This window comes from Natrix helvetica, assembly GCF_964273705.1.
Source record: "Natrix helvetica genome assembly, chromosome: 2".
Lineage (NCBI taxonomy): Eukaryota > Metazoa > Chordata > Lepidosauria > Squamata > Natricidae > Natrix > Natrix helvetica.
Window position 1 is genome coordinate 222,647,207 of NC_138552.1, and position 25,200 is coordinate 222,672,406.

A 25,200-nucleotide genomic window follows, 5' to 3' on the forward strand; every position below is an offset into this window, starting at 1 on the left:
ACCAATTTCTTCAGTCAGATCTCCCCCCAGCTCAGATGAAGGTAAAGTGAGGGAGTGAAAGAATCACATTCAGATTTACAAGATTCTGTAACTGTAGCTGTTACAATAAAAGTAGCCCTTATTGCTATGTTATTGGTTTCTTTAGTCTGCTTCTCCAAATAGGCTGACATCTACTACTGTATGTCCCTGTGTGTGTGTGTGTGTGTGTGTGTGTGTGTGTGAGAGAGAGAGAGAGAGAGAGAGAGAGAGAGAGAGAGAGAGAATTGTTTCCAATTCCTTTAGTAGTATGTATTGTATTTCATGTAATACATTCTACTGACATATGTATTGTAATGTGTGTTTTTATGTAATGTAATGTATGTATTATATTATATTAAATACAGGGGATCAGAGGCTCAGTGGCTAAGATGCGTAGCTAGTTGATCAGGAAAGTTGGCAGTTTGGCGGCTCAAATTCCTACCGCTGCATAATGGAGTGAGCTTGCGTTACTTGTCCCAGCTTCTGCCAACCTAGCAGTTTGAAAGCACGTAAAAAATGCAAGTAGAAAAATAGGGACCACGTTCCGTGCGCCTTTGGCATTTAGTCATGCCAGCCACATGACCATGGAGACATCTTTGGACAGCGCTGGGTCTTCAGCTTTGAAACGGAGATGAGCACCCCCCCCCCTAGAATCAGCAATGACAAGCATGCAAGTGCATGGGGAACATTTACCTTTTATTACATTTCATCCCAGAAATAGAAGCAAAAAATTAATGACATGAATTTTTATTAAAGCCAAACCTTGAAGCTTTATTTCACAGTATCAATATGATGATTGTATTCAGATTCAGGAGAATCTCAAGCTAGTTTTTAGCAAAGCATGTGCATTTTCTCATTGACATCATATCTGAATGTTGCACCTGCTGTCTGTATTTTAAGTTTGCTCTGGAACCTTTGACCTTTTCCTCTTTTTCCAGAATTTTATTTTAAATGCAGGGGTCTTTTTAAAAAAAACGCAATTCAGAGTGGTATGCGCTGAATCTTTGAGTAACCAGATATTGCTTGCATGAACAATGGCTTACATTCCAGTCATTCATAATACATGAGGGTATCCAAAGGTTTACTTAGCTCAACATTGACAGCAATGGAGTGTGACTGCACTCTGTTCCTTTAGTAGTCATCATTATTCTTCACTTTTGGCTAAGAGAGAACAACTTATCCTTCTGACTTGATGGCAGGAATCTTAATTGCTCATTCCAAGGTTTCCTAACCCCTTTATCCTCTACCATTTCTCTTGTGTTTTAGGCAGGGTGTGAATTGAAAGAGAAAGATTTTATTCCTGAAATGAACAGCATCTCTTAGGACTCTGGAAGAGGGGCACTGGCAAAGAAGCAACTGCATGATCACATTTTTCTTTGTAACAGAAGAAGCATATGGCCTTGCACTTTCTCAGTACTAATAACTGTTATCTCTGCTACAGCAGAAGATTTAGAAAACAGAGGTGAAGATTCTAACTAAAGTGCTGGGAACACAAGACATTTTGTGGACAGAATATTGCACTAATACAGATCATTCCTTAGGAACCCAAATAACACATTTTGCAGAATTTCCTATAAAGGTTTCTAGTTTTTGTTTGTTTGTTTGTGTCATAACAGCAGTCTACAATTGTCTTCTGACTGAGACTTCTGTATTTATTTTTATGCCTTATGCCACATACATAGCAAATTATTGTTTTTTTAAAAAAAAATTAGTGTAGGATGGCTTAACACAAATATATTAACAGTACAGAAGATGCAGTTTTAAAACATTAATTAGAATCGTTTTAAATACTTTCAGAAAGCATTTTGCAGATCTTTCAAAGGAGTCAAAATAAGTAATTATGACAACCATTGGGAGACAGATTAGAAAGTGCTGTCATACCAGAATATTCAGACTTATCTTGCTGAAAAATTACTGAAGGAAGATACCAAAATGAAACTATCCACGACTTAATGCTAATATATAATGAATGTTTAGTTAATGAAAGAGAAGTAGCAAAAATGTTCCACTGGAGGGAACTGATTGTAATAAAAATGTGTCTGAGTTGAAATAGAAACTAAAATTTAACAGATACATAGCTTGGACTGGAAGTAGATTTTAATAAATACAGAATAATGCTAAGTAGGATTCTATGACAAGGAAAAACTAGTGGGAAAAAGAACTGTAAGGATTAGAAATTCCTAAGAAAGGAGGCCTAAAGGTGCTTTTTCAAGAGGAAACTGGACTTGTTTTTTTAAAAAAACTTCAGAGCTGAAGAAGCTTCTTGGATTAGAAGTGAAAGGTCTTCAAAGTAAAACAAGAAAGCCCAATTGCCTCTTGAAAAAGCACCTTTGGGACAACTGTGATCTGGATGACTGAGAATCTCCATAGACACTAAGAAAGGAGGAACTATACTAAGTAATGCCTGTGCAAGAGAAAAACAGAAAAGCATCAAAAGAAGTGTGGTTGACTGAAGAGTTTTTAGTGATGATCTGAAATTTCAAAAGAATAAGGCTGTCTTCAAGGAAAATTATACAAAAGTTGGAACTATAAATGATAAACTTCAAAATGTCCTAGACTGGGTGAAGGACAGCTACAAGGGCTTTTTCAGATATGTTCAGAAACAAAGAAAAAGAACCTGTTTAGTGAAAATGTCAATATGCTAGCCCAGCAAGTAATATGGAAAAGGATAGATCGCCCTATTCCTATTTTTCACTCAGTCTTCTCCAAAAAATGGCCATGTATTCTAATAGAAAATTTGAAAGGATAAAGTTGAACAGCCAGGTTGATGGAGGCATGGTCAGGAAATATTTATTTTCAATGAGTTCAAGTCTACGGAGTTAGATGAATTCCATCCTAAGCACTGAAGAAATCAATAGAAATATGGCATTCAAATTATGGGAAGTAGTGGTTCTAATCTATTCTGTACTGGTCAAGATCCATTTCAAGTATGGTGTCCCCTTCTGATCACCCAAGCTAAAAAAAGTATGAGATCAAGGAAAGGCCAAAGGTTTATCAAGGAAGTAGAAACTAAGTTTTTGGAAAAGTAATTGAAAAGACCTGCATATTTATGCTGAGGGGAAAAAATACCAAAGAATGTTATGATAACACTGTTATCAGCAAAGAGAATGCCAGGATTTGTATATTGTTGTTTTAGATCAAAGGTGCCAGAATGATGGGCTTAAATTACAAAAAAACTGATTCCAATTGAATGTTGATCTTGCTACCGAAACTCCAAAATATACTGTAGCTTACCCATGGAGTCACATGTCTAGAGAAGCAGTAGCCTTTCAGTTATTAAATGAGATCAATAAGGCTAAATTATTATTTGTCAGGAATATCTTACTTTAAATGCAGAGTCACTCTGTAAGTGAAATGGACAGTCTCTAAATTCATATACATATATATATGGTAATATTTTTTTGATAAACAAACATATTTCTGCCTAGCCTCAATACTAATATAATCCAACTATGGCAACTATGAAAATAGCACTGTTTCAGATATTTAGGGTCTAAATCAGGGCTGTCAAATTTCCCGCCCCTGGGCCAGATGCATTACGCACTGGCCACACCCAGTTTAGCGAAGGGGGGAAAGTCCCATATATCACATGACGCTGCCGTGACAACATGAGTTTGACATCCCTGATCTAAATCATCCCAGACATAGTTGCTATGAAGGCAATCAGAGCAGTGTCTAGCCTAGCAGTATACATTCCTTAAATTACATATTCAATTTGTAGAAAATCTTCTGGGAACTCATTGTACAGCCTCTGTCTGGATCCCAGAGAGCATAGTAATGATTCCTTTTTGGCAAGATATTCAAACAGGTAATGCTTAGTTGAGTTAAATTTTTGGCATCCCATTTCCGTCTGATCCCAGTCTGATTAGATAGTTTTGTCTCCAAACGGTCAGTGAAATTGTTTTAAATTTGGAATGTGTACAAACCATTTTATACCAGCCAAAAGTGAGATAACTGATTTGTACCAGTTGATTCATTTGATTTATCTACAGGAGTAGTCATATGTACAGTATGTTGTGATTATCCAGATTTAGCATGGATTACTTGGGCTAGTTATACCTCTCCCCAAACATTTGCAATTAGATTAATCAAAGCTGATAAAAGCACAAGTATCTTTAGTCATGACAGTAGATTTAAAGAAGGTAATATGGAGACATTATTGAAGATCTTGTTAATCTCTTTCCTGAAACCTTTTCTTCTCACTTATGCTTTGTTAAGATAATTGCACCAAATAAAGGGAAGACATGGCCATAATATTTTTATAACACTTGCTCACATTCTCTTTCTCTATATCCACAAACTAGTCTTATCTTGCACTAGAGTCCAGTTTAATTTTTTTAAGCTGAAAATAAAAAGTCTGCAAATCATTAATTTTTTCCAAAGTATATATTCCTAAATTTAATGCAAATTAATCACATTTCACCAAGTCTATCACAGATTGAATCAAAAATCTCCGAATGCTTTCCACTATCGACTTCCAAAATATCAAGCCCCATTACGTATCTGGGACTTGCTTTGCTATAAAAGTTGCTCCCTTCTTCAGGAATAACAGTTAAGCTGGCACCTGGTGTGTCATGTTGTACTTCTAGATGAAAGCGTAGATTCCTGGCCAATACGTCTCCACAGCTCATTGATCTCCCTCTGAAGAAAGGCTGGTATGTCTCCCTACAGATTACTCGGCAGGATGATTTAAAGCTTGCTGTTGAACGATTTAAAGTCTGGCATTGTGTAGCTATGCACTGCCTAGGAAGGAGCATGCCGGTAAGCTGTCAATGCTACTTCCAAAGAAGGGCATTAAATCTTGTAGCACGAGGCATGTGCTCTCAAAGTAAATTACCCACCAAAGAGAAGTCAATGAATTTGACTTGGGAACAAGATACCTGGAGACATGGGAATTCTCATTCTTGAGAGAATCAAAAGACAGAAAGGTTGGAGGTATAGGACACCCCCCCCCCCCCAATATACTTGGATTGTACCTACAAAATCATGAGTAGCTAAAGTTGTTAAGGCTGAGAACTGGGCATAGGTAATTTCTGTGAGTATTTTCTTCCTTATCGGTTGTTTGCATCCCATTCTGTGCACATACCTGTTTCTCTCAATATCCTTCCACAGCTTACAATTTCCATGTCTTACCCATTTCTTCATTCTGGATCCTGATCCCTAGAGGCTGACATATTCTTCCTCGAAGTCCCACCAATAATGGTTGTTGCCAACTCAAGAATCAAATTATTTTACTAATTCGGAGATGACACCTGATCTTCTGGCACTTTGCATTAATTTATAAGCAGCTCTCTTCCCTCTGAACAAGATTGGAGTCAGGTGGTGTGGAGTGGGAATTAAATCATGCCAGTTTGCCAGTTTAAATTCTTCCCACTGGGTTGCTGCATTTAAAAATGAAACAATTTGGTTGTGGTTAATCATAGTGAAGGAAATATTATTGATAAAAAAATGTGTGCTGCAGATCTGTTGGCTCAATCTTTAAGTTACAAATGCAAATTACACTGTTTGAAGATTTTAGTTTAAAATCCGATATTAAATACCCATTGAAAATGGGAATCTCTACTATAAATCTTGGGAACTTAATACTTATGAATTTAAGTATTAAATTAATAAATGGATAAATGCCATGCTGGGGTTTTGGAACTAAAGCAGGTTTAACCCTCTGCTATCTGTCTGAAATTATTCAAGTCAGAATTTGAAAATATTGTGAATAAAGGACTTTGTAAGCCGCTTTAAATATTGAAAAATATTCTTAAGTACTAGACTTGGATTCCAAACATATCAAAGGTGGGTTGCTCCCAGTTTTGCCCGGGTCAGGTGAATTGGTAGTGGTGGCAGCAGGAGGCTCCACCCACTCACCCGCATGCTTCTGCGCATGCTCAGAAGCGTCGCACGCAAGCACAAGTGCATACGCATGAGCAAACCGGTAGTAAACAAAATGGAAACCCACACTGAAACACATCTTTGTCTACCTATGTACATGTGTGCACCAGTGGTGGGTTTCAATTTTTTTAGAACCTCTTCTGTAGGTGTGGCCTGCTTTGTGGGAGTGGCTTTCCAGCCATGTGACTGGGTTGGAGTGGCTTGCCAGCCATGTGACTGGGTGGGCGTAGCCAACTTGTAAAATGTGGTGAAACTCACTTAACAACGCTCTTGCTTAGCAACCAAAATGTTGTCTCACAAACTTTGGCATTTGAAGCACACAAGTCTTAAAGCTGTCAAGTTACAAGACCCTTGCACCCCTAACCCTTTAGAGAAAAAAAATCCCAGGGGTGTTCAAACTTGACAGCTTTAAGACTTGTGGACTTCAACTCCCAGAATTCCTCCTCTCGCTCTTCATCTTGATGATGTGCGGATGGGCGGGGGAGGGAGCTGGAACTGGTTCTAAACGGCACTGTAGATTTGTAGAACCTCTTCTACAGAAGAGGTTAGAATGGCAGGAACCCACCCCTGGTGTGTAGATGAATGAAGTATGTGTGTAGGGATATTTCATTTCATTTTCCGACTATTCCATTTGAGTTTATTGAAAGTCAAAGTGACTTATTTATTCTCTCTCTCTCTCTCTCTCTCTCCCCCCCCCTCTCTCTCTCTCTCTTGTGTGTGTGTGTGTGTGTGTGTGTGTTAAGAAAGAATGAAAGAATGGGAGCTATTCCTTAAAGTCTTCCTGAGATGACTTGTTGCTCTGACACCTTCTTCTCTCAAGCACACAAACATTCCAGGCTTGCCAGTCTGTTTAAATTAGTCATGTATGATTAGACTCGGGCAAAGTGTAAAGGTATCTGCTCCAGGCCTACTTGGAGCCAGTCGGAAATGAATCTGTCTCGCACAGATATTTCTTCAGACAAAATTATTAATGCTTAGTCGCATGGGAAGTGTCTTTTTTCCCTGGCTGGGTTGAAGGATGGGAGAATTTCTACCACGATAAACCCACAATCAGCTGGTGCTTGGTAGAGAAAGAAGATAAAATGTTGCTTCAGGGAAGTCTGGTTTCTTTTCCTTTTTTTTAAATCTTGCTCATCTTGCATGCTCTTTTCAGGCTTAATCACAACCAGCATTTTGTATGCACCGACAGTAAAGAAGAGGGATGGAGAGGGGGAGGGAGAAACCCAACAACTTCATTATGATGAAAACAAGGAACTATTCTATTTGTCCAGGTTAATCCTCTGCTATCTGTTTGAATTTATTCAAGTCAGAATTTGAACATGTTGTGAATAGAGGGCTGTGAAAGCAGCTTGAAGAGCTGTGGTGGCGCAGTAGCTAAAATGCAGTATTGCAGACTATTTCTGCCCTTTTCCAAGAGTTCGATTCAGAGTGGCTCAAAGTTAACTCAGCCTTCTATCTTTCCATAGTCAGTAAAATGAGGACCCAGATTGTTGGGAGCAACTTTCTGACTGTATAAATAGCTTAGAGAGGGCAGTAAAGCACCATGAAGCGGTATATACTGTACGTCTAAGTGCTAATGCTATGTATACTTTCAAAGATATTCTTAAGCACTAGGCATGGGTTCCGTATACATCTTTGTCTACCTTCCTACATCTGTGCACACAAAATGAAGTATGCTTGTAGGGATATGTCCAGTAATGTTATTCTATTTTCTTCACTTCAGTAGAGGGTGTGCGCACACGCCTGGACATGCGCAGATGAAGTCTGGGTGGGTGGGTGGAGCCTTGTGCCGCCGCCACTACCAGTTCGTCTGAACCGGTGCGAACTAGCAGCATGCCACCTCTGGATATGTTTTGTCATTTTTCCAATTACTTCATTTGAGTGTATAAAAAGTTAACGTGCCTTATTTATATTGACTTCATTTTCACCTCAACTCTTGAGTAACAGAAAGTCTTATGCATGGGGGTTTATTTTCAAGCTGGGAGGGACAGCTAGTTCTAAATGCCTTTCCTTGATCCTGAAATGTTGCATAAAAGTGAAGTTTGGCACACAAGAAAAAATGTTCTTTAATATTTAACACCGTAAAATAGAACTTCAGGTTTAAAACTTTTATCAAAGCATGGGTGCTTATAATCTACAGGATAGGCCTTTGAGGTATACATATTCTGGTATTGATCGTTCCAGTTGTTTTACAGATCAGTACTGATAGAATTCACCTCTGCTGTTCCTCTCATTTTTCTCATTATCCACCACAATGTCAGGAGCTTTCCTGACCCAGTCACCACTAGTTCAGATTGCATGTTAAAGTAATTTTGCTTCATCATCTTCCAGAACCATACTTGTCACTGTTTCCCTTACTTCTACACCATGTAGAAGTACGTCTTGCCCAAATCTCTCCATGCCACTTATCATTCCTGGTCTGTATTTCAGTATCTCTCAGTATCACAAAGAATTCTCTTAAATGTAGCCGTATGAAATCTAGAAATATTGTCCCTTTCTCAAATGCCTGTGCTAAGTTCATGTGAGGATAATAGAACCCAACATTCTGATTACCTTTGGTCTGAACCAAAGGTCTCCAACCTTGGCAACTTTAAGCCTGGTGGACTTCAATTCCCAGAATTCCATAGCCAGCCTGTGGACTTAAGCCTAGTGGACTTCAATTCCCAGAATTCCACAGCCAGCTGGCTGGGGGAATTCTGGGAGTTGAAATCCTCCAGGCTTAAAGTTGCCAAGGTTGGAGACCCTGGTCTAGGAAGCAATAGCAGTCTCCTGCATTCAGTTACTTCTGTAATCCAATCCGGTGATTCTGAAGTAGAACCTATCACTTTTTGAAGCTTCTAGTTTAATACACCCCTCTCTTTGATAGACAGAACAGCTTCCTTCCCTCTATCCAGTAGGTGTCTTTGATTTATACCCAGATCATATAGCTTATTTGGGGATCCCCTTGATTTCAATAGTTTTCTGTAATTTTTATGTTTTTATTTTGCAATAATCATATCTAGCTGTTCATCTTGAAGAAGATATGCCTAACATTAATAACATTAAGGGAGATATTATATGAGCTCTGTTTGTCTCTGTTGTCTAGGTGTCGTAAACAATTAAATCTTTAGACTGTTGGACTAGTGAACATTTCCAAGTGCATATTCATTCATTCCTTATCCCAAATTTGACCAGAAATATTTTCATTCAAATGAAATTTTGAATCACCTCTTGGCTTTTCTTCATGGGTCAATTTAATGTTCTCTATGTCATTTATATTAAGTATCAATGATCTGGCTTTATTTTGGATTAAGAGATGCTTCCCCTGCTTCTGCATAATTGGATTGTCCCAAAACATTTCCCTTAATGCTTAGCCAGCCCAAATACTAACTCTTGGCATCTTGTCCTCAAAATAGAACTATTCAATTTTCCACTTGACTAATACCTAGCATTTCCAAGGAAATCATCTTGGAAATTCTGGAGTTTACTTTTTTGATTTAGCATTCTGAATTTAGCATCAGCAGGACAATTATTATTGCATTCTTCTTAATCAGTTATAGTTTATGCCTACGTTCCATAGTTTGTATGTCACACATAAAATAAAACAATATTGAAATATTGATTGCACTATTTGTGAGTTTAAAAACTTCAAATTAGTGATTATTTCATATCACTATTACTAAAGTTTACCATTAGTAATAAAGTGGCCACAGCCTTTCTGAGATCATCGCCAAATAACCTATTGCTACCTTTCAAAAAATTAGAAGGTTAAATTACATTTAGACTGTGCCCAATGTTATTTCAAAGGAACATTTCCTTCTTCCTGCGTGTGATAGATTCCTTCCCAAGACTGTCATGTTCCATAAAAACAGAAGTATTGTCATCTTGGGAGTGGGATATCTCTACTACAGTCCTGAAGGCCCAGGCAATACTCTGTTGTGCCTCTGTTAGCCTTTGCCGATCAGCCTCCCTTGGCTTCAGATGAACAAACATGTTGTTGCTATAGCTAAGAGGATTCATCAACTAGGTCTCCTAAAGCTTGCATCTTCTGCAAGCTTTTATGTCCCTGGCTTTTTTCCTCAGCCATTGCTGCAGCCAATATAGATTAGGGTTTAAAAAACAGGAATGTGGTTTAACTACTGGGTTGTGCTGCGGTAAAAGCAAACACAATCAAAATATGCACAATTTATTGAAGTTGTGTTTGCATCCATGCCAAAGGCATCTTGTTTGGTCCTGGGAAACCCTCATCTAAGTTATCTCTCCCAACACAGCCTACAATGATTATTTTCATTAATTTTATTGTTTGTGGCTTTGGGTTCTGTCAACATTTTAAGAGAAATGAGAGAAAATACTTTTGCAAATAAATGCTTTTATTCAGATAGCCAATTTCACCATCACCATCTCCTCGGAACAAAAATCAGAGAAATAACTTTTCTTGCTGAAGTTTTAGTAGTTTCTTTGTGTATGTGTTGGATTGGACTGTAGATTTTTCCATCTAAACAAGCCTCAGACAGCTTCCAGAAACGCTAGCGTGTAGCCACACTGTCTCCTGAAATGCTCTGTTCTTTCCCTACAACTGCTAACAAATTGCCTGCATATCGGAAGGAGTGAGCTAAAATCACTGTATGAGAAGAATGGTAAGGCCTTGCCAGACCAAAGACCCTCCCTTTCGTGAAAACATTAGCTCTCAGATTCTGAGAGTTTGTGATAATAAAATGTTTCACTCAAGAGTTGGGAGTTTGTGCCTCAATGGGTGGCATAAGATGCTGTTGAGGCTCTTTCGAAAAACATTTGAGTTCTTGGTTTATTTGTCAAATACCGTACAAGTTCATTCCTCTAGAAATGTTCGGCTTGAAAATGTAATAGGAACAAGGAAAAAAGGACAAGTAGAGAAATATGAAATAAGTAGCATAAGCATTATATATTTGTTTTTCTACCTCAAAACCAAAATGATTTAAGGATAGTCAGGGAGTCTTTATAGAGACATAGAAACACACTCATACAGTACAATGGAAGATCTATTTGTAGTTGTGATATAACTGCAAATATATTGGATTTAGAACTAGGAAAACACAACTTAAAGTCCACCTTCAAGCATGGTGACAATGACTTAAGGTCATTCACTGTCTCTTCCTATTCATGTGGTGGTGGTTGTAGGAGAAATTGGAGAAGGGAATGCTTTGGGACAGTTTACATTTCTGGAAGAAAGCAGGATATAAATCTAATAAAGTTCAGCAGGATATCAGTAGAACACTTCATTTTTGCTCTCCAATTTTCTAAGAGTCAAAAGTACATTTGGGAGCATTCTAGATTCTTTTTTAGCCAACATCCACGTGAAGACATACTTAGCCAATTATTACGGTATTACTTATTTAAACTATAGAAATTACATATTGTGCAATGTATCTGCAGTTTTCAACAAGCAATTTCTGGGTAGCTGCTCTTTTTCTATTCTGGGTAATTCTAAGACAATTATTTTTACACTAACATAGAGCAGCTACAGTAACCACTGGGTTTTTTTGGTGCCCGATAGGATTTCCTTGATGGTATGTGCTGATCATTTATATTTTGCATATGATCTGGATGTTTGTATATTGAATTTGTCCTACAACAGTCTTGTATTTTGCATGGATTATTGACTTGATGAATTAACATTATGTTTTGCAGACTTAAAGAGGCTGAAGAAGTATGTAGACAGAAAAAAGGAAAATCACTTTACAATATAAAACAAAAGCATGATTCTGGAATTGTAAGTATAATTATTCTTACTATCTATAAAAAATGTTAAATATTAAACCAAGATGTGGAAAATGAATGCAAGGTCTTAAAATAAATCTAAGCAGCTCACTAGATTTAGGCAGTAGTGATGGTGATGGCAGTAGACTAAGCACCAAATAGCTCTAAATGATCTGTTGTGCAAGATAAATGGTTTGTTTTAAGCATCTGGAGATTATGTCTTGGGGAAAACTCAACTTCATATCCAAATAGGCTGATTTAATTGCATTTTGATCTTTGAGTTATAGAAAAATTGTCCTCCATTGTTCTTTGTCTTGTTTGAGGCTATTAACAGCAAATCTTACTCTGTGACATTTCCCTGGTAACTACTTTTTTTAAACTATCCATTGTCAGACACACATTCACTAAGGATGTAACCACTTTGATGTGCAGGGCTTTTTAATGTTTTCCATTGGGAGATAAATGTTTCAGCTGTGTTTTATGCATACATAGAATACATAGAAGAAGGTAGCACAGTTATTTTTCAGGAAGCAGAGTAATACTGTACAGTATCAAAGTTACTGAACAGATGCAGGACTGTGAAAATAATGGGATACCCTTTGGATGCTATAACAGGTTTCTCAGTATTTATGAATATGCTATGAAATACTGAATTGCATCTTGCTCACTCTGTTCTGTGTCCTTCATTTCAGAAAGCAAAGATAAGTATGAAAATATGAAAGAAGAAAGACTTATGGCTTTGTATCCAGACTCAATAAGTTGATCATGCCTTGGGGAGGTAGGGGAAAGGAAATATTACCATTCAGCCCATTTGTTTTCTTGAGTTTCTTGCATTTTGTTTCCTGTTTATGCTCACTACTATGAACATTCACCGATAAACAGATTTGCACGATGGATACCCAGTAATGGAAGCTATTTGATCTCTCTCTCTCTCTTACAGGCACCCCATATACCACATTCTTTTCATCCAAACATTGTTTTGCAATTTATACGGTAAAATACTAATAAAGACTAAAGTAGTCTGTGTAAGCAGCAGTATTTCAGTATGTCCTAAACATACTGAAAACTTTATAAACATCTAACTTCATATAGATGTTCCATTCCTGCAGGATTTTTTTTTTTCCAAAGCAAATACATCACAACATTGCATTTAGATTAGGGAGAATATTACTTCTCAAGAACTGTTTGTATCTATTTCCTATTGACCTTGTAAGTGTACTCTGAATTGGTAAAAGCATTTCTTTTACACTCTAAGCCATGATCTCCAAAGTTACTTCATTGCCTCCTGACAAAATATGTCATAAATATGACATTCAGCCCTGCTATTGTTATAATTGACAAAGTTGATCATGATTTGCTGATATTGATGAATGGAATGAAAACAAAAAGGGGAAAACCTAATCACAGTTAAGCACAGGATTCACTCGGTAGATACCAAACAATCTCGGGTATTTCAATATTATATTCATTGAAGAAACTGTTTGCAGAGTAACAGGAAATTTGTGGTAGACTTTCTATCAAACTCTTGAGTTAAAAAAAATAAAGAATTTAAGATCTTTCCCTTTCCTCATTCTAAATTATGAAGGATTATTAAGAGCTTTGGTTTTTCTGGTGATAAAACAAAGATTATTACTTCTGTTTGATCTCACATTTTATTAAGTACTTGTATTACAAAAAGTACAGCAGATGCAATTGTTTTGCAATATTTCTGTCCCAACTGCTGAAAACAATTTAATGATTGGGCAGATCTAGTTTACCACATTTTCTCCACACTTTCTAAGAGCAATTTTTTAAAAGATTAAAAAAAAAGCCAAAAGTAGGGAAACGATGTATATATCTCAATGCCTCTTAGCATAGAAGGTGCTAGAGTATGCAATTTCTAAGTTTTGAAATATTTATTTTTCTCCATGTAACCCACTATATGATACCTGGTTGGCCAGAGATTAACATATGATTCCAGGAATCATAAGGGCTGCATAAAATATGACCTCAGGAATTGAATTTTTAAAATACCAATCACTGAAAAATATATATTTTTCCTCCACTGGGAAATGATTTCCTGTTACATAATCAGCTTGAAACTGTTATCATCTTTCAGGATAGCCCCAAAACTGTTATTATATGATCCAAAAGCATCAGGAATAAGATTATTTCTTTGGGAAAGGGAAAAGAGAAGATTGTTACAAAAAGACCTATCAAAAGCAATTAAAGAAGTAAAACATATTTTAATAGCACTGATTAAAACTCATGTTTGTATTTATGTAATTTATAGTCTTTTGCTGTTTCTGCATTTTTTTTCATTTAAATGCATTTAAAAACATTGAAGCATGTTTCTGTTTTGTAGATTTCCTGTTCCCTTCAGTGTCTACTGTGTGTATATTGCCATTCTAAACTGAATAATGCTACACTTAACAAAGATCGCTATGTGCAATATTGTATTTAGTGTTTCTATTCCAATTTTTTTTAGAATGTTAATTTATATGAAAAATAAAAGAAATAATGACATCAGTGTTGTATTATGCATATAGTACTTCAGTTTTTGTTGCTCTGAGATTATCAACAATCACTCTGATTGAAAAAAAGTAGATTTTTTATTAAGCAAAATGAAAACTTCCTCTGAGAAGAAGGAAGAGAAATGAGAATTGAGAAATGTACAATATAATCTAAAACAAGATTAAAGTCAGCACCAAGGGAAGAATCAGAAAAGAGCTATACAAACTGAGGCATGCTTTCTGGCTCAGTTTAGCACTTAGCAATAGCAGTTAGACTTATATACTGCTTCATAGTGCTTTACAGCCCTCTAAGTGGTTTACAGAGTAAGCATATTGCCCCCAGCAATCTGGGTCCTCATTTTAATGATCTCAGAAGAATGGAAGGCTGAGTCAACTTTGAGTCGGTCAGGATCGAACTCTTGGCAATCAGCAGAGTTAGCCTGCATACTCCATTCTAACCACTGCCACCAGGGCTCCATTTGCCATATTGTTCTCAACCTATTCCGATTTAAAGGAGGGGAAATTCCTCTAGCAACAATAGCATTTAGATTTATATGTCTTATCAGAATGCTTTATAGCACTCTTTATAATTTACAGTGCAGACACATTATTTGCATATTGCCCCCAACAATCTGGGCCCTCATTTTAACAAGCCCAGAAGGGTGGAAAGCTGAGTCAACCTTGAGCCCTTTCATGATTGAACTCCAAGCTGTGGTCAGAGTTTGCCTGCAATACTGCACTTTACCCACTTCACCTCTAGGTCTCTTCCTCTGGATTACTCTGACCATACCTTATTTCTCTCAACAATTCCCCATTCAGGAAATGCCTCCTGCTGTGGATTATTGGCATCTACTTAATCCCATTTCCTAGATTGAAATTGGTATAAGAAGTTGTTAGCAGTATGCCTGGAACAGTATTGTCATTGTTAGTTTTGGACAGATGTAAGAACTGCATCCATTTTGTCTTTAGTCCCACCCATTAATGAAACACGGGTGCCAGTAGGATTTAACTAAGTTTGCCAGAAAACCTCTAAACAAGCATTACAGTGCAAAATAGCATCCTCTTCTGCTTTTGTTGATTGATTACAAGTAATTTGTGTAACATGGCTTATTTTTTAAAAAATGCCATCATATGACATTCATCCTTTCTTCAAACGAATGCAATTCATGCTTTGGTTTTCTTAGTTGGTTGCTTTAAAGGCTAACTATATCATATTACTTTCTTATCTCACCACAGCTATGTATGGTGCCAGGAAAAGAAGCAATAGATTGAGGTTAACAATTAATTAAAGATTATCATCCCAAAGGTGCTTTTTCAAAAGGCAACTGGATTTCCTTTGATTTGCTTGAAGACATTACGCTTGTCTTCCAAGAAGCTTCTTCAGTTCTGACTGAAGAACTGCCAGAACTGAAGAAGCTTCTTGGATGAGAAGCAGAACAAAGAAAGCCCAATTGCCTTTTAAAAAGCACCTTTGGGACAACCATGACTTGGAATCTTGATAGACAATTAGAGATGATGGTTTTATTGTCACTAGTCTGGGATGTGTAATTTACAATATATTCCTATGTTTGCAAATAACTCTTCGTTTCCAGGTTCTTATTCCAAACTATCTACTGAAAATTCAGAATGGGGTTATTGTAAGAATATCTTACACTACAAGATTGGCAATCTTGTACTGCCAATCTTGAAAGCCTACCCAAGACATGAAACTTGGTTATCTTTTTTTTGCTATTATCTGTAAATATGACAATTTATAACTGATGGATTAATCTATCTACCACCAGATGGCAGGCTAATGTCTTAAAATATTAGCTTTGAATTAGCAAGAAAAATGGTTTTATCTATCTGTAAGCTTTATATCATACTGAATAGCATTATAGCCAGTAGCTCAGATTTCTTTATCTTTCTGCATTAATTTATGTGGTTCCCATCATTACAATTCCAAAGACCATGTTATTTGTAACCATAGGAAGCATTGTAATACTGGAAAAGATCCAAACTTGGAGAAAGTGGAAATAGTAGTTCCTTAACAATTCAGTGCAAGATGTTTTGCTATAAAGTTGAAAAAAGAATACCATGCAACAAGAATACAGGGGTTTGTAGTGGTTTGGGAAGAACATAAAGTGGCTTTGATTCAAATTTAACCAAGCTAATTTAATTTAATCAATGAGCTCAAGTTTTGCTTAGGAATGTGTATTGCCAGTCTAGCTATTGTAGGTCAGGTTAAATGAAGAACTCATGATTCCCAATAGTAGGTATATGTTGGTCTGTTTATAACCCTGCTTGCTGCCTTGTCTATAGTCATGGCTACTATTGATAATAACCCATTAGAACTAGGAATTAGGCTAATCCAGTTCCTTACTTGGCAACATTCAGGACCTCTGCCAAGCAAAGGCAGAAGAGCTAAAAAGAAAAAGCTGTTGAGATCAGGAATGGCTGTTGCCTAATTTGAATGATGACTCTGGTAATAACGAAGGTGAATTGCTGATTTCAATGGATCACTAGAACTAAAATGGGATCCAGTTCAGTGCTGCTTCTATAGAAGAAAAACTTCACACATCTACACTTCCATGTAAGAGAACCTTATAAAATTCCTTTATATGGCGCTGAACATTATTGATTTGCTGAATTAGACCACTTCTGTGTTACCAATATTGACAGAATATCCTTGTTCATTTTTTTTGACATGTTTAATTTTGATCCCAGAACAGAAATCTATTCCAATGGTCACTAATTTATTGTTCCATATCATGTTTAGGATAATACTGCTTTGATACCTAGTCCTATACCTTTCACTAAAAAGAATATAGAAAGTTGCAATAAGGAACATAGCTGTTAGAAAGAAAATTCGGTAGCCAAATTTTAGTACAGTTGTAATGAAAGGTTTCCTTCATTTATTTCCATTAAAATACTTTCATATGACAACAGCTCCAACTGCTTATCAAAAGAATACAGTAATGTTAACTAGGTGTTATGTTAATGTTACGTTGAAGTTTGTGTATCTACAACTATTCCTTTGGAGTAGAACAATCATGACACTCTTAAATTCATTTTCATCCATTCCAAAACATCAATCAATAAACCCAGTTTATTTAAGAATTGAGGTTTTATATATATTATACATAACATACATTGCATTGACACGGGACCTTTAATTTTTGATATACTGCTCAACTACAGCCGTATCTTTGGGGTTGATGACATGCAATAAAACTGGAGAATTAAAAGTTCTCTGTCTGTGATATAACAGAAAATTGGAAATTAATGTGTGTCTATTACATTCACAGTTTCCATACATACAATATCAGAGTGATAGTTTTCACTGGTTATTTTTCAGCTACACATATGCTGCTTTTAACTGAAATATTCTATAATGGCTCTATATTTTAATTATTTCATATTTAAATTAAGTGGATGAAGAAAACGCCCTAACCTAACAAAGGTTAAACTTAAGCTCTACGAATATATACATGAAACAAATATACATGATTTCCATATATCTCTAGAGTAGCTTTTTTCTATAATTTAACAATAATACGCCTAAAAATAATTGTTATATTTATAATATTTATTCCACTTCATTTTCGTTTATAAAACAAAATTTAAATAGTATGAACTATTACAACATTAACTCAACTCTTATAAAACAATCCGAAAAGCATTCCCCTATCATAACAGATCTGGTTTGTTTGTAACAGGCTGGTAAAGAGCTCCCTCTAAATAATCATCCTACATTACTGCTTGAACAATTTTTTACCAAGTCCTAACAATAAGAACCAAATGTTCTGTTTCTCCAATAAGCAGTGTTCTTGGGCAGCAAGCTTGTACATAAATATATAGCTATATAACTAGCTCTTCCCTAATATCTTTGATAGAAATCATAAGTTATGATCATTGAAACCACCAAAGCAAGCCCCATTCTTCTTTACTGAACTTTTCTAAGCATGATATTGTTCTTATGTAACATCAAGGGATTGAATTCTAAGGCCCACATACTTACCCAATCCCCTCTTCCTGTGCCAATTCCCATCATTGACAAGCCTAATGGAGATCAATCACTCCAAACCTCTCAAAGTGTCTAGCATAAAAAGAGAACTATGCTATTGAAACCTTGAGGTGGCATTAATTTGCAGCTTTGTTCAACCCTTTCTAATCAAATCAGGAGGAAACTAATAGCAAAAAATGTATTTGAACATTTGAGTATTTTGGCTATACTTATCACAAATGCAAACTTCAAGCCATGCAATGGGGTCACCATCAGAATTACCCAGAAATTTTCAAAGGAATTTCAATGGTAACTTCTGGAACATGCAAAACCCTAAAATTCAGCCTTGTATTAATTGGGTTTATCAAGTTTTCATATTTAAATTTTATCCTACGTAGATGCAATTTTGTATAAAGGAAACAGGGGTTAATTGAAAGAAAAAACACACCATGTTGCTTGCTTTGCGCTATGGTATTGCTATAGATCAAACACAATATTGCTTTCCTTCACAAATGTAAGTCACTCAAAATAGATGGAGATAAATTCACAAAAGTAAGTCTAGGGAAGGAAAATGAACACTAGCAAAATCCTGTGGGCTGCGACGGATAATCTGCTCTCATATTGAAGATTTATCTCAACCCTTCAAATATTGAGTCTTTTCACAAATTATACATGCTTATGTCTACATTAAAAAGTTTTAACAATTATTTGCGGTAACGTGACAAATGAGACATTGCTGTAGCACTCTGTACTTGAGACAATTTAGTTGAAAATAGGTATAAATCCACATCAGCCTTTTCATTGGAAAGTGCAAGATGATATATATCCATGGAAGATAAGGCTGTTTAAAAGGCACACAAGTCTTATCGATCAAGACAGATCACTGCTTCCCTTTGCCGTTCCTAGCTATATCCATCCCGTGGAAGACAGGATTAAGTAGTCAGAAATAAACCAAAATGAGATAGGAAAATGACAAATACTTCATCCAGCCATTTTTCATCCAAAAGCGTTAAGTGAAAGCAAAAACAATTTCCACACAGTGGAAGGAAGAGTTAATTACTGGATTTATATCACTGGTCCCCAAAATGTTCACTTCCACATCAGACAGTGGCTTCTCATTCAGTGGCAAACCCAGTGGTCAAAGAGCTGTTTAGGTAATAAGGATGGCATGTTTTGATCAGCTGATAGCAGCCTTTATTTCCAGTAGGCAAACAAAGCAAAGGATGCTGCTGTAAAAATGTTTCCAAAATGAGCCAAGGAAAAAACAGTCAACCCGTTTCGTGTCTGAAGAAAGGGTTGAAGGCAGAGTCAGCTGCCAATTCTCACTTTTATTGTTTGCCTGCACCGCTCAGGCTCACTGACATACATCGGCATTGCTTGACTTTCTGGATCTTCTTAAGTCGAAAAGGTGGGTCCAGTTCAGGGCACTCTAGCTCCACTGTGAAGGAGGTGACCTTCTGAGGCTTGCAAAAGGCACACGATTGGAAAGACTCTTCCTCTTTTTTTACATGTCGGGGGATATAGAAGGAGTTGCACTGGCCATAGCAGAAGCGGTTTATAATTGTGCGGCTAAGGCAGCCCTCCTCACTGACAGTCTGCCGTAAGGGCTGGGTTTTGCACCAATCACTTTTCAGATATTTCCTCTCTGTAACCACCAAAGCCTCCTGGCTGGAAGCCAGCACTTCTTTGTTCAGATGCAGCCGCCGGTCAGAGTTATTACTTCTGCTGCCTTTGTAAGGGGAAGGGATGGCTCCCGCAGGACGATTTTTCCTGGGTTCTATCACTTGAACCAGAGTGGACATGAGAAACAATGATAAAGCAAGTTTCCAGATCATCCTGCAATAAGATACCAAAACAAGGATAGATGTTAACCTTCTAGAAAACAGTCAAGATATCATATCAAAGTGTATCATTCTAAGCATTCTAATTCTGCAAGTCTTATTCTGCACCCTCAAAGTATTTTTAGGAAATAACTCTGAAATAAATAAGCAATTGAAAATGGAAGAGCAGAATAGTATTTTTTAGGACTTTTTTTTTAAAAAAAAAGAAAAACAACTGACTTGACTTCATTAACAGCATCACTAATATATCTTTGGGGCGGTCCAGAATCTGTTTTAGAGGACTCTTGCTTCAATCCAAAATTTATTTTTTCATTCTGGAGGCAAACAATAGGATTCAATTCCATAAGAATATTATTGAGCACGGAACGGGACATGAACACAGAACCCATATGAACCTTTTTTTAATTGCTCAATTTTTTCCCCCTGGGATTGTCTATCAATGATAAGGAAAGTTTTGAAGTCCCAGGAAGAGACACAGCTGCTTTAAAGAGCTGCAGAAAGTGTTCCTATCTTCTCCATGGCACTTTTTTCTGAATTATTTTCAAATTGTTCCATGGCCTACTTTGGGGCCTAAGAGCACATTGGTGAAAATATGTCTTAGGAACCGGGAAGAAGAGAAATACATATGATAATTTTTCCCCTTATGCAAACATGCAATCTCAGCTTCTTATTTCCATACACTGATAGGCTCTCTCTGCAATGTGTGAAGGGTCAAACTTACAACTCTACACAATCACAAGCATACATAAGACCACCTTCTTCTTCTAGTATTTTAATTGATCTTATAACCAATAAGAAAATTTTCTTTTCAGAGAAACTTTTTGGGAAGGAAGGAGGCATCATAATGATGACGTTTCTTGCCCATCAGTTAATTATCAGACTGATTGTGCACAGTGTAAAGAGGGACAGGATGCAAATCATAAGAGAGCCAGGGTGGCATATTGGTTAGAGAGCAGTACTGCAGGCTACTTCAGCTGACTGCTACCTGCAGTTTGCAGTTCAAATCCCACCAGGCTCAAGGTTGACTCAGCCTTCCATCCTTCCGAGGTGGGTAAAATGAGGACCCAGATTACTGGGGGCAATATGCTGACTCTGTAAACTGCTTAGAGAGGGCTGTAAAAGTTCTATGAAGCGATATCTAAGTCTAAGTGCTATTGCCATAAGAGCTCTGACAGAGCCTAGAACAGTGATGGCGAACCATTTTTGGCTCGTGTGCCACAAGTGGGGGGAGCGCAGGGGGGGTCGAGTGTGGGCGTGCCACATGCATAATGCAACGCGCGATCCCCACAGTGCGCATGCGCGCACATCACGCGACCCCCCCCCCATTTTTACATTTTTTTGCCCTTCCCAGGCTCCAGGGGCTTTATAGGAGCCTGGGGAGGGTGAAAAGAGCCTCCCCCAACCCCCCAGACGCCCTCCGGAGGCTTCAGGGACTGTCCGGAGGCTTCCCTGAAGCCTTCGGAGCGCTTAAACCCACCCTCCGAGCAAACCGGAAGTGACTTCCGGGTTGCTCAGAGGGTCGTTTTAAGCACTCCAAAGGCATCAGGGATGGTCCCTGAAGCCTCCGGGGGGTCGGGGGAGGCTCTTTTCGCCCTCCCTAGGCTCCTATAAAGCCTCTGGAGCCTGGGGAAGGCGAAAAATAGCTTTTAAAAAGGTGAACTCAGCTGGCCAGCGCGCGCATGCACGCTGGCCAGCTGACAGGGCAGCGCCTCGCGTGCCCTGACAAATGGCTCCGCCATAGGTTCGCCATCATGGGCCTAGAACTTCTAGAGCAATGGTTCCCCTTTGGGGCCCATGCTCCAAAGGGGGGCAATTTGATTTTTAATGGGGGCAATTTGAACCTTGTTTAAATCAAGTTAATGACCTTTTAGGCTTCCTCCGCATGAGTAGCGTTCCCTTTTTGAGTAAAATAAGAATTTTTTTATATACCAGGGGTGGGGGCATCAGGATGTTAGAGCTGCTTAGGTGGGGCATGGCAAAAAAAAAGGTTCAGAACCACTGTTCTAGAGCGTAGAACTGCCATATGACTGTCCTACTGCAATTTTCAAATGAACAGAATTAAGTCACCAGGGCTCAATATAATGCAATCAGTCCACATCATTCTTTCCTTAAGGCCAAATACAATAAGAATGGTGCTTATATAACAAATATATCCAATTGCTTCAAGTAGACTCTATATTAAAATCACCTGAGATGGAATCAAACAAGTATCTGCCTTCGGGCTTTCCCTTTGGCCATGTACTTTGCAGAGAGACTGGAAGAAAATATTTCTCCGGCATAAAACTGATACTGTTCACTGATTTGCATAATTATAGAATTCAGGCGCACAAGCACAAACCTGCCTTAGGTTATTGTATATTTGGTAAGGGGGTTATTTTGCATATGGAGTTAAGTGTGCAAACTAATTGATACACAGAATAGAATGTGTTTAACGTAGGATGTGAACATTTTGAAGCTACATACCTAAGCAGAAAATTGATGCCAAACTCTTGAGCCATTCACTTGACTTTCTGGAAGTAGAAGGGACTATTGTCTTAGTATCCTGCAAATAAAACATTAAAAAAGATAGTGAGCACAGCCATTTTACCAACATAATTTTCTGCACAATTTAAACTATTTATACATTAAATTATACATGATCCTTAGTTACACTTGTTCAATGATTTAAATATTGAAGATGCTTATTTCTAGCTGTTGTAGAATCAAAATCCAGCAGAAATCGATGAGCTTCTCTTGTAAATAAATGTACTCAGGATCGCAGCCAAAATATAAAAGGATTATCTCCATCAAAAGACTCCAGCCAGTCTTCAGAGGAGTCATAGCACTCTACTTGACTAACATTCAGTTATTGTGGCCAAAACCATTGGATCTCAACTGGATATGCAGAGGCCAAATTCCTTCCCAATCAGCTAATCACAGCCTTCTCTGGAGATGCAACTGAATCTAGCATTATTCCTTTCCTTCCTTGTTGCCAGACCCAAAAATATACAATGAGTCAGAACTTCATCTGAATCAAAGCTTATTTAATTCTAAATTCAAGTGATTGGAAAACAGATATACATCCAGTGGTGGGATTCAGCCAGTTCGCCCCTATTCAGGAGAACCGGTTGTTAACTTTCTAAGCAGTTCGGAAAACCGGTTGTTGGAAGAAATCTGATTTTGTTTTTTTTCCACTTTACAGGGCTAATACTGTAAGGAAGGCAGGAAGGAAGGAAACATTCTGGTGTTGTTTCTAGCCTAATCTTTATTGTCCTGTTTACAGAAACTGCCTTTCTGGTTAACCCTTATTACATTGTAACAGCTAAGGCGAAGCGCCCATCGACCTAAGTGATGTTGAGTTGGCCACGCCCACATGGTCACATGACTACCGAGCCACACTTACCCAGCTGGTCATTAGGGCAGAGAACTAGTTGTTAAATTATTTGAATCCCACCACTGTATACATAATTGGTTTGGATATTGGGTTTTCCTACTTATTTATATGAATCCAAAACCTAATGCCATTGTACAGATTATTGTAATGAAATATCCTTCCATCCTTTTTCTTCAGAGCAGATTTTTTTTAAAAAGTATTATATTCATTTTTTCCATTCTATATCAGATTCTAAAAGTTCACAAGAATTCTGCTTTTTTGTCTATTTCTCATAGGTATCTCTGTTAAGAGTTTTGCCTAACAAAAAGCTGTACTATTGCACTTCAGTTAACTTGTGATTTCCCCTGAAGTCCATTAGGAAGCTTCAGCTGGTGTGGTGCATGAGGCAGCCTGCATACTTATTCCAAAGTTCCCCCACATAATGCATTTTCTTTGGTAACTGAACCAGCTGCACTGCACTCCTCTGGAATCTATATTGATCCCCAAATTCAAGATGCTGGTTATATCTTTCAAAATTCTATATGGCTCAGGAACAGGAGTGGGATTGAAAAAAATTAGCAACCGGATCTCTGCCCACTTGCTGGATGCATGTGGCCATGGGGGTGTGGCCTAGTTGGCTTCCTGCACCACGGTGCGGGGGGGGGGTGTTTTTGCCTTCCCCAGGCTCCAGAGGCTTTCCTCGAGCCGTGAAAATAGCCTCCCCCAGGCTCAACAGGTCCTCCAGAGGCCGGAAATGGATCCATTTCTGGACTTCCAGAACTTCCTGTATGCCTGTTTTTCTCCCTCCCAGAGCCTCTGCCCTGCACTTACCTGGCATCCAAAATGGGCTGCATGGAGACTCCTGGGAGGGGAGGAGTGGGGTGGATGGGGTCAGCCAGTCCTTGCAACTACCAGTTTGGTGAACCAGATTAAAATTAACATCCGGTTTGCCCGAACTAGTCTGAACTGGCTGAATCCCACCCCCGCTCAGGATCCAGATGCCTTTATGTCTGCCTTCTCCTAACTAAAACTATCCCTATGATCAGACTGGAGAGAGAAAGCTTGATGAGAGTTCCATCAAGCCTTTTCAATACAGGTTGAACTGTGAAATATTTTGCCCCCAAATGTCTGGACCACTCCATTATTGCTGGACTTTAAAATGGTCACAGAGATGTGGCAATTCAAAAGACCATTTGGTATGAGGACTTGCTACCAATCCATACCCGGTTGGCAGGATGTCTTTTGTTTGTACTGGTTAAACTGCTTTTACTTTTTTTAATCCCTATTGGTAAATAGTGTCCACGAGCCACTGTAAACAGTGCTGGATCTCATAGGTAAGTTAATGATTTATCTTAGGTTGACTTCAAAAGAAAATGATTCAGAAACACCCATAGTGGGTTGAAAGATAGGCAGCTATATAAATGTTTAAAATAAATGCAATAACAAAATATATGTGAAATATATGAATATATTATAAACTTTAATGGTGAAATCAAGAGGATCAAATCCCTCTAGAACTTTTGGAGGAAAAATATTAGAAATTCTGGGTTTAATGAAAGAGTATTTTGCAAATCAGGAAGGGGCCATCAAGGACAAGAATTTGCCAATACAATTTGAAAACAGAATCAATACAATCAATCAATACAATCTTTATGAAAATATTATTCTATCAGAAATTGAAAGAACAAACATCTTTGCACACTAGAAATGCAAATAGTGCAAATGCATTTTAAACTTATGATACATAGCAAGGATAATAAAAAATAAAGCAATTTTTTTTAATACCAAGTACAGTATTGGATTGTTGGATGACAAGGTATCTGTGCATAAGATGCCATTTTGATTGTCATCTCGTGTATAGAGGTTGCCAAGGTAAAGGTTACCAATGCAGTTTTAAGACTTCATTGTTTGAGA

General features: G+C 37.7%; 2 protein-coding genes across 12 annotated transcripts in view; one reads left to right on the top strand and one right to left on the bottom strand.

Moving 5' to 3' along the window:
* Positions 1-14,118, top strand: part of FMN2 (formin 2) — a 199,895-nt gene extending 185,777 nt beyond the window's left edge. For all 7 annotated transcript variants that reach the window (XM_081941726.1, XM_081941730.1, XM_081941727.1 and 4 more), the window contains exons 19-20: positions 11,548-11,629; positions 12,309-14,118. In XM_081941726.1, coding sequence (XP_081797852.1) covers positions 11,548-11,629; positions 12,309-12,335 — 109 coding nt within the window. In that variant the 3' untranslated portion in view covers positions 12,336-14,118. The remainder of the gene's footprint in view (positions 1-11,547; positions 11,630-12,308) is intronic.
* Positions 14,119-17,178: 3,060 nt separating this feature from the next.
* The window catches only part of GREM2 (gremlin 2, DAN family BMP antagonist), a 36,640-nt gene continuing 28,618 nt past the window's right edge, over positions 17,179-25,200 (bottom strand). For all 5 annotated transcript variants that reach the window (XM_081942769.1, XM_081942770.1, XM_081942772.1 and 2 more), the window contains 2 exons: positions 22,398-22,476; positions 17,179-19,929 (listed from right to left, as the gene is read on the bottom strand). In XM_081942769.1, coding sequence (XP_081798895.1) covers positions 19,422-19,929; positions 22,398-22,432 — 543 coding nt within the window. In that variant the 5' untranslated portion in view covers positions 22,433-22,476 and the 3' untranslated portion in view covers positions 17,179-19,421. The remainder of the gene's footprint in view (positions 19,930-22,397; positions 22,477-25,200) is intronic.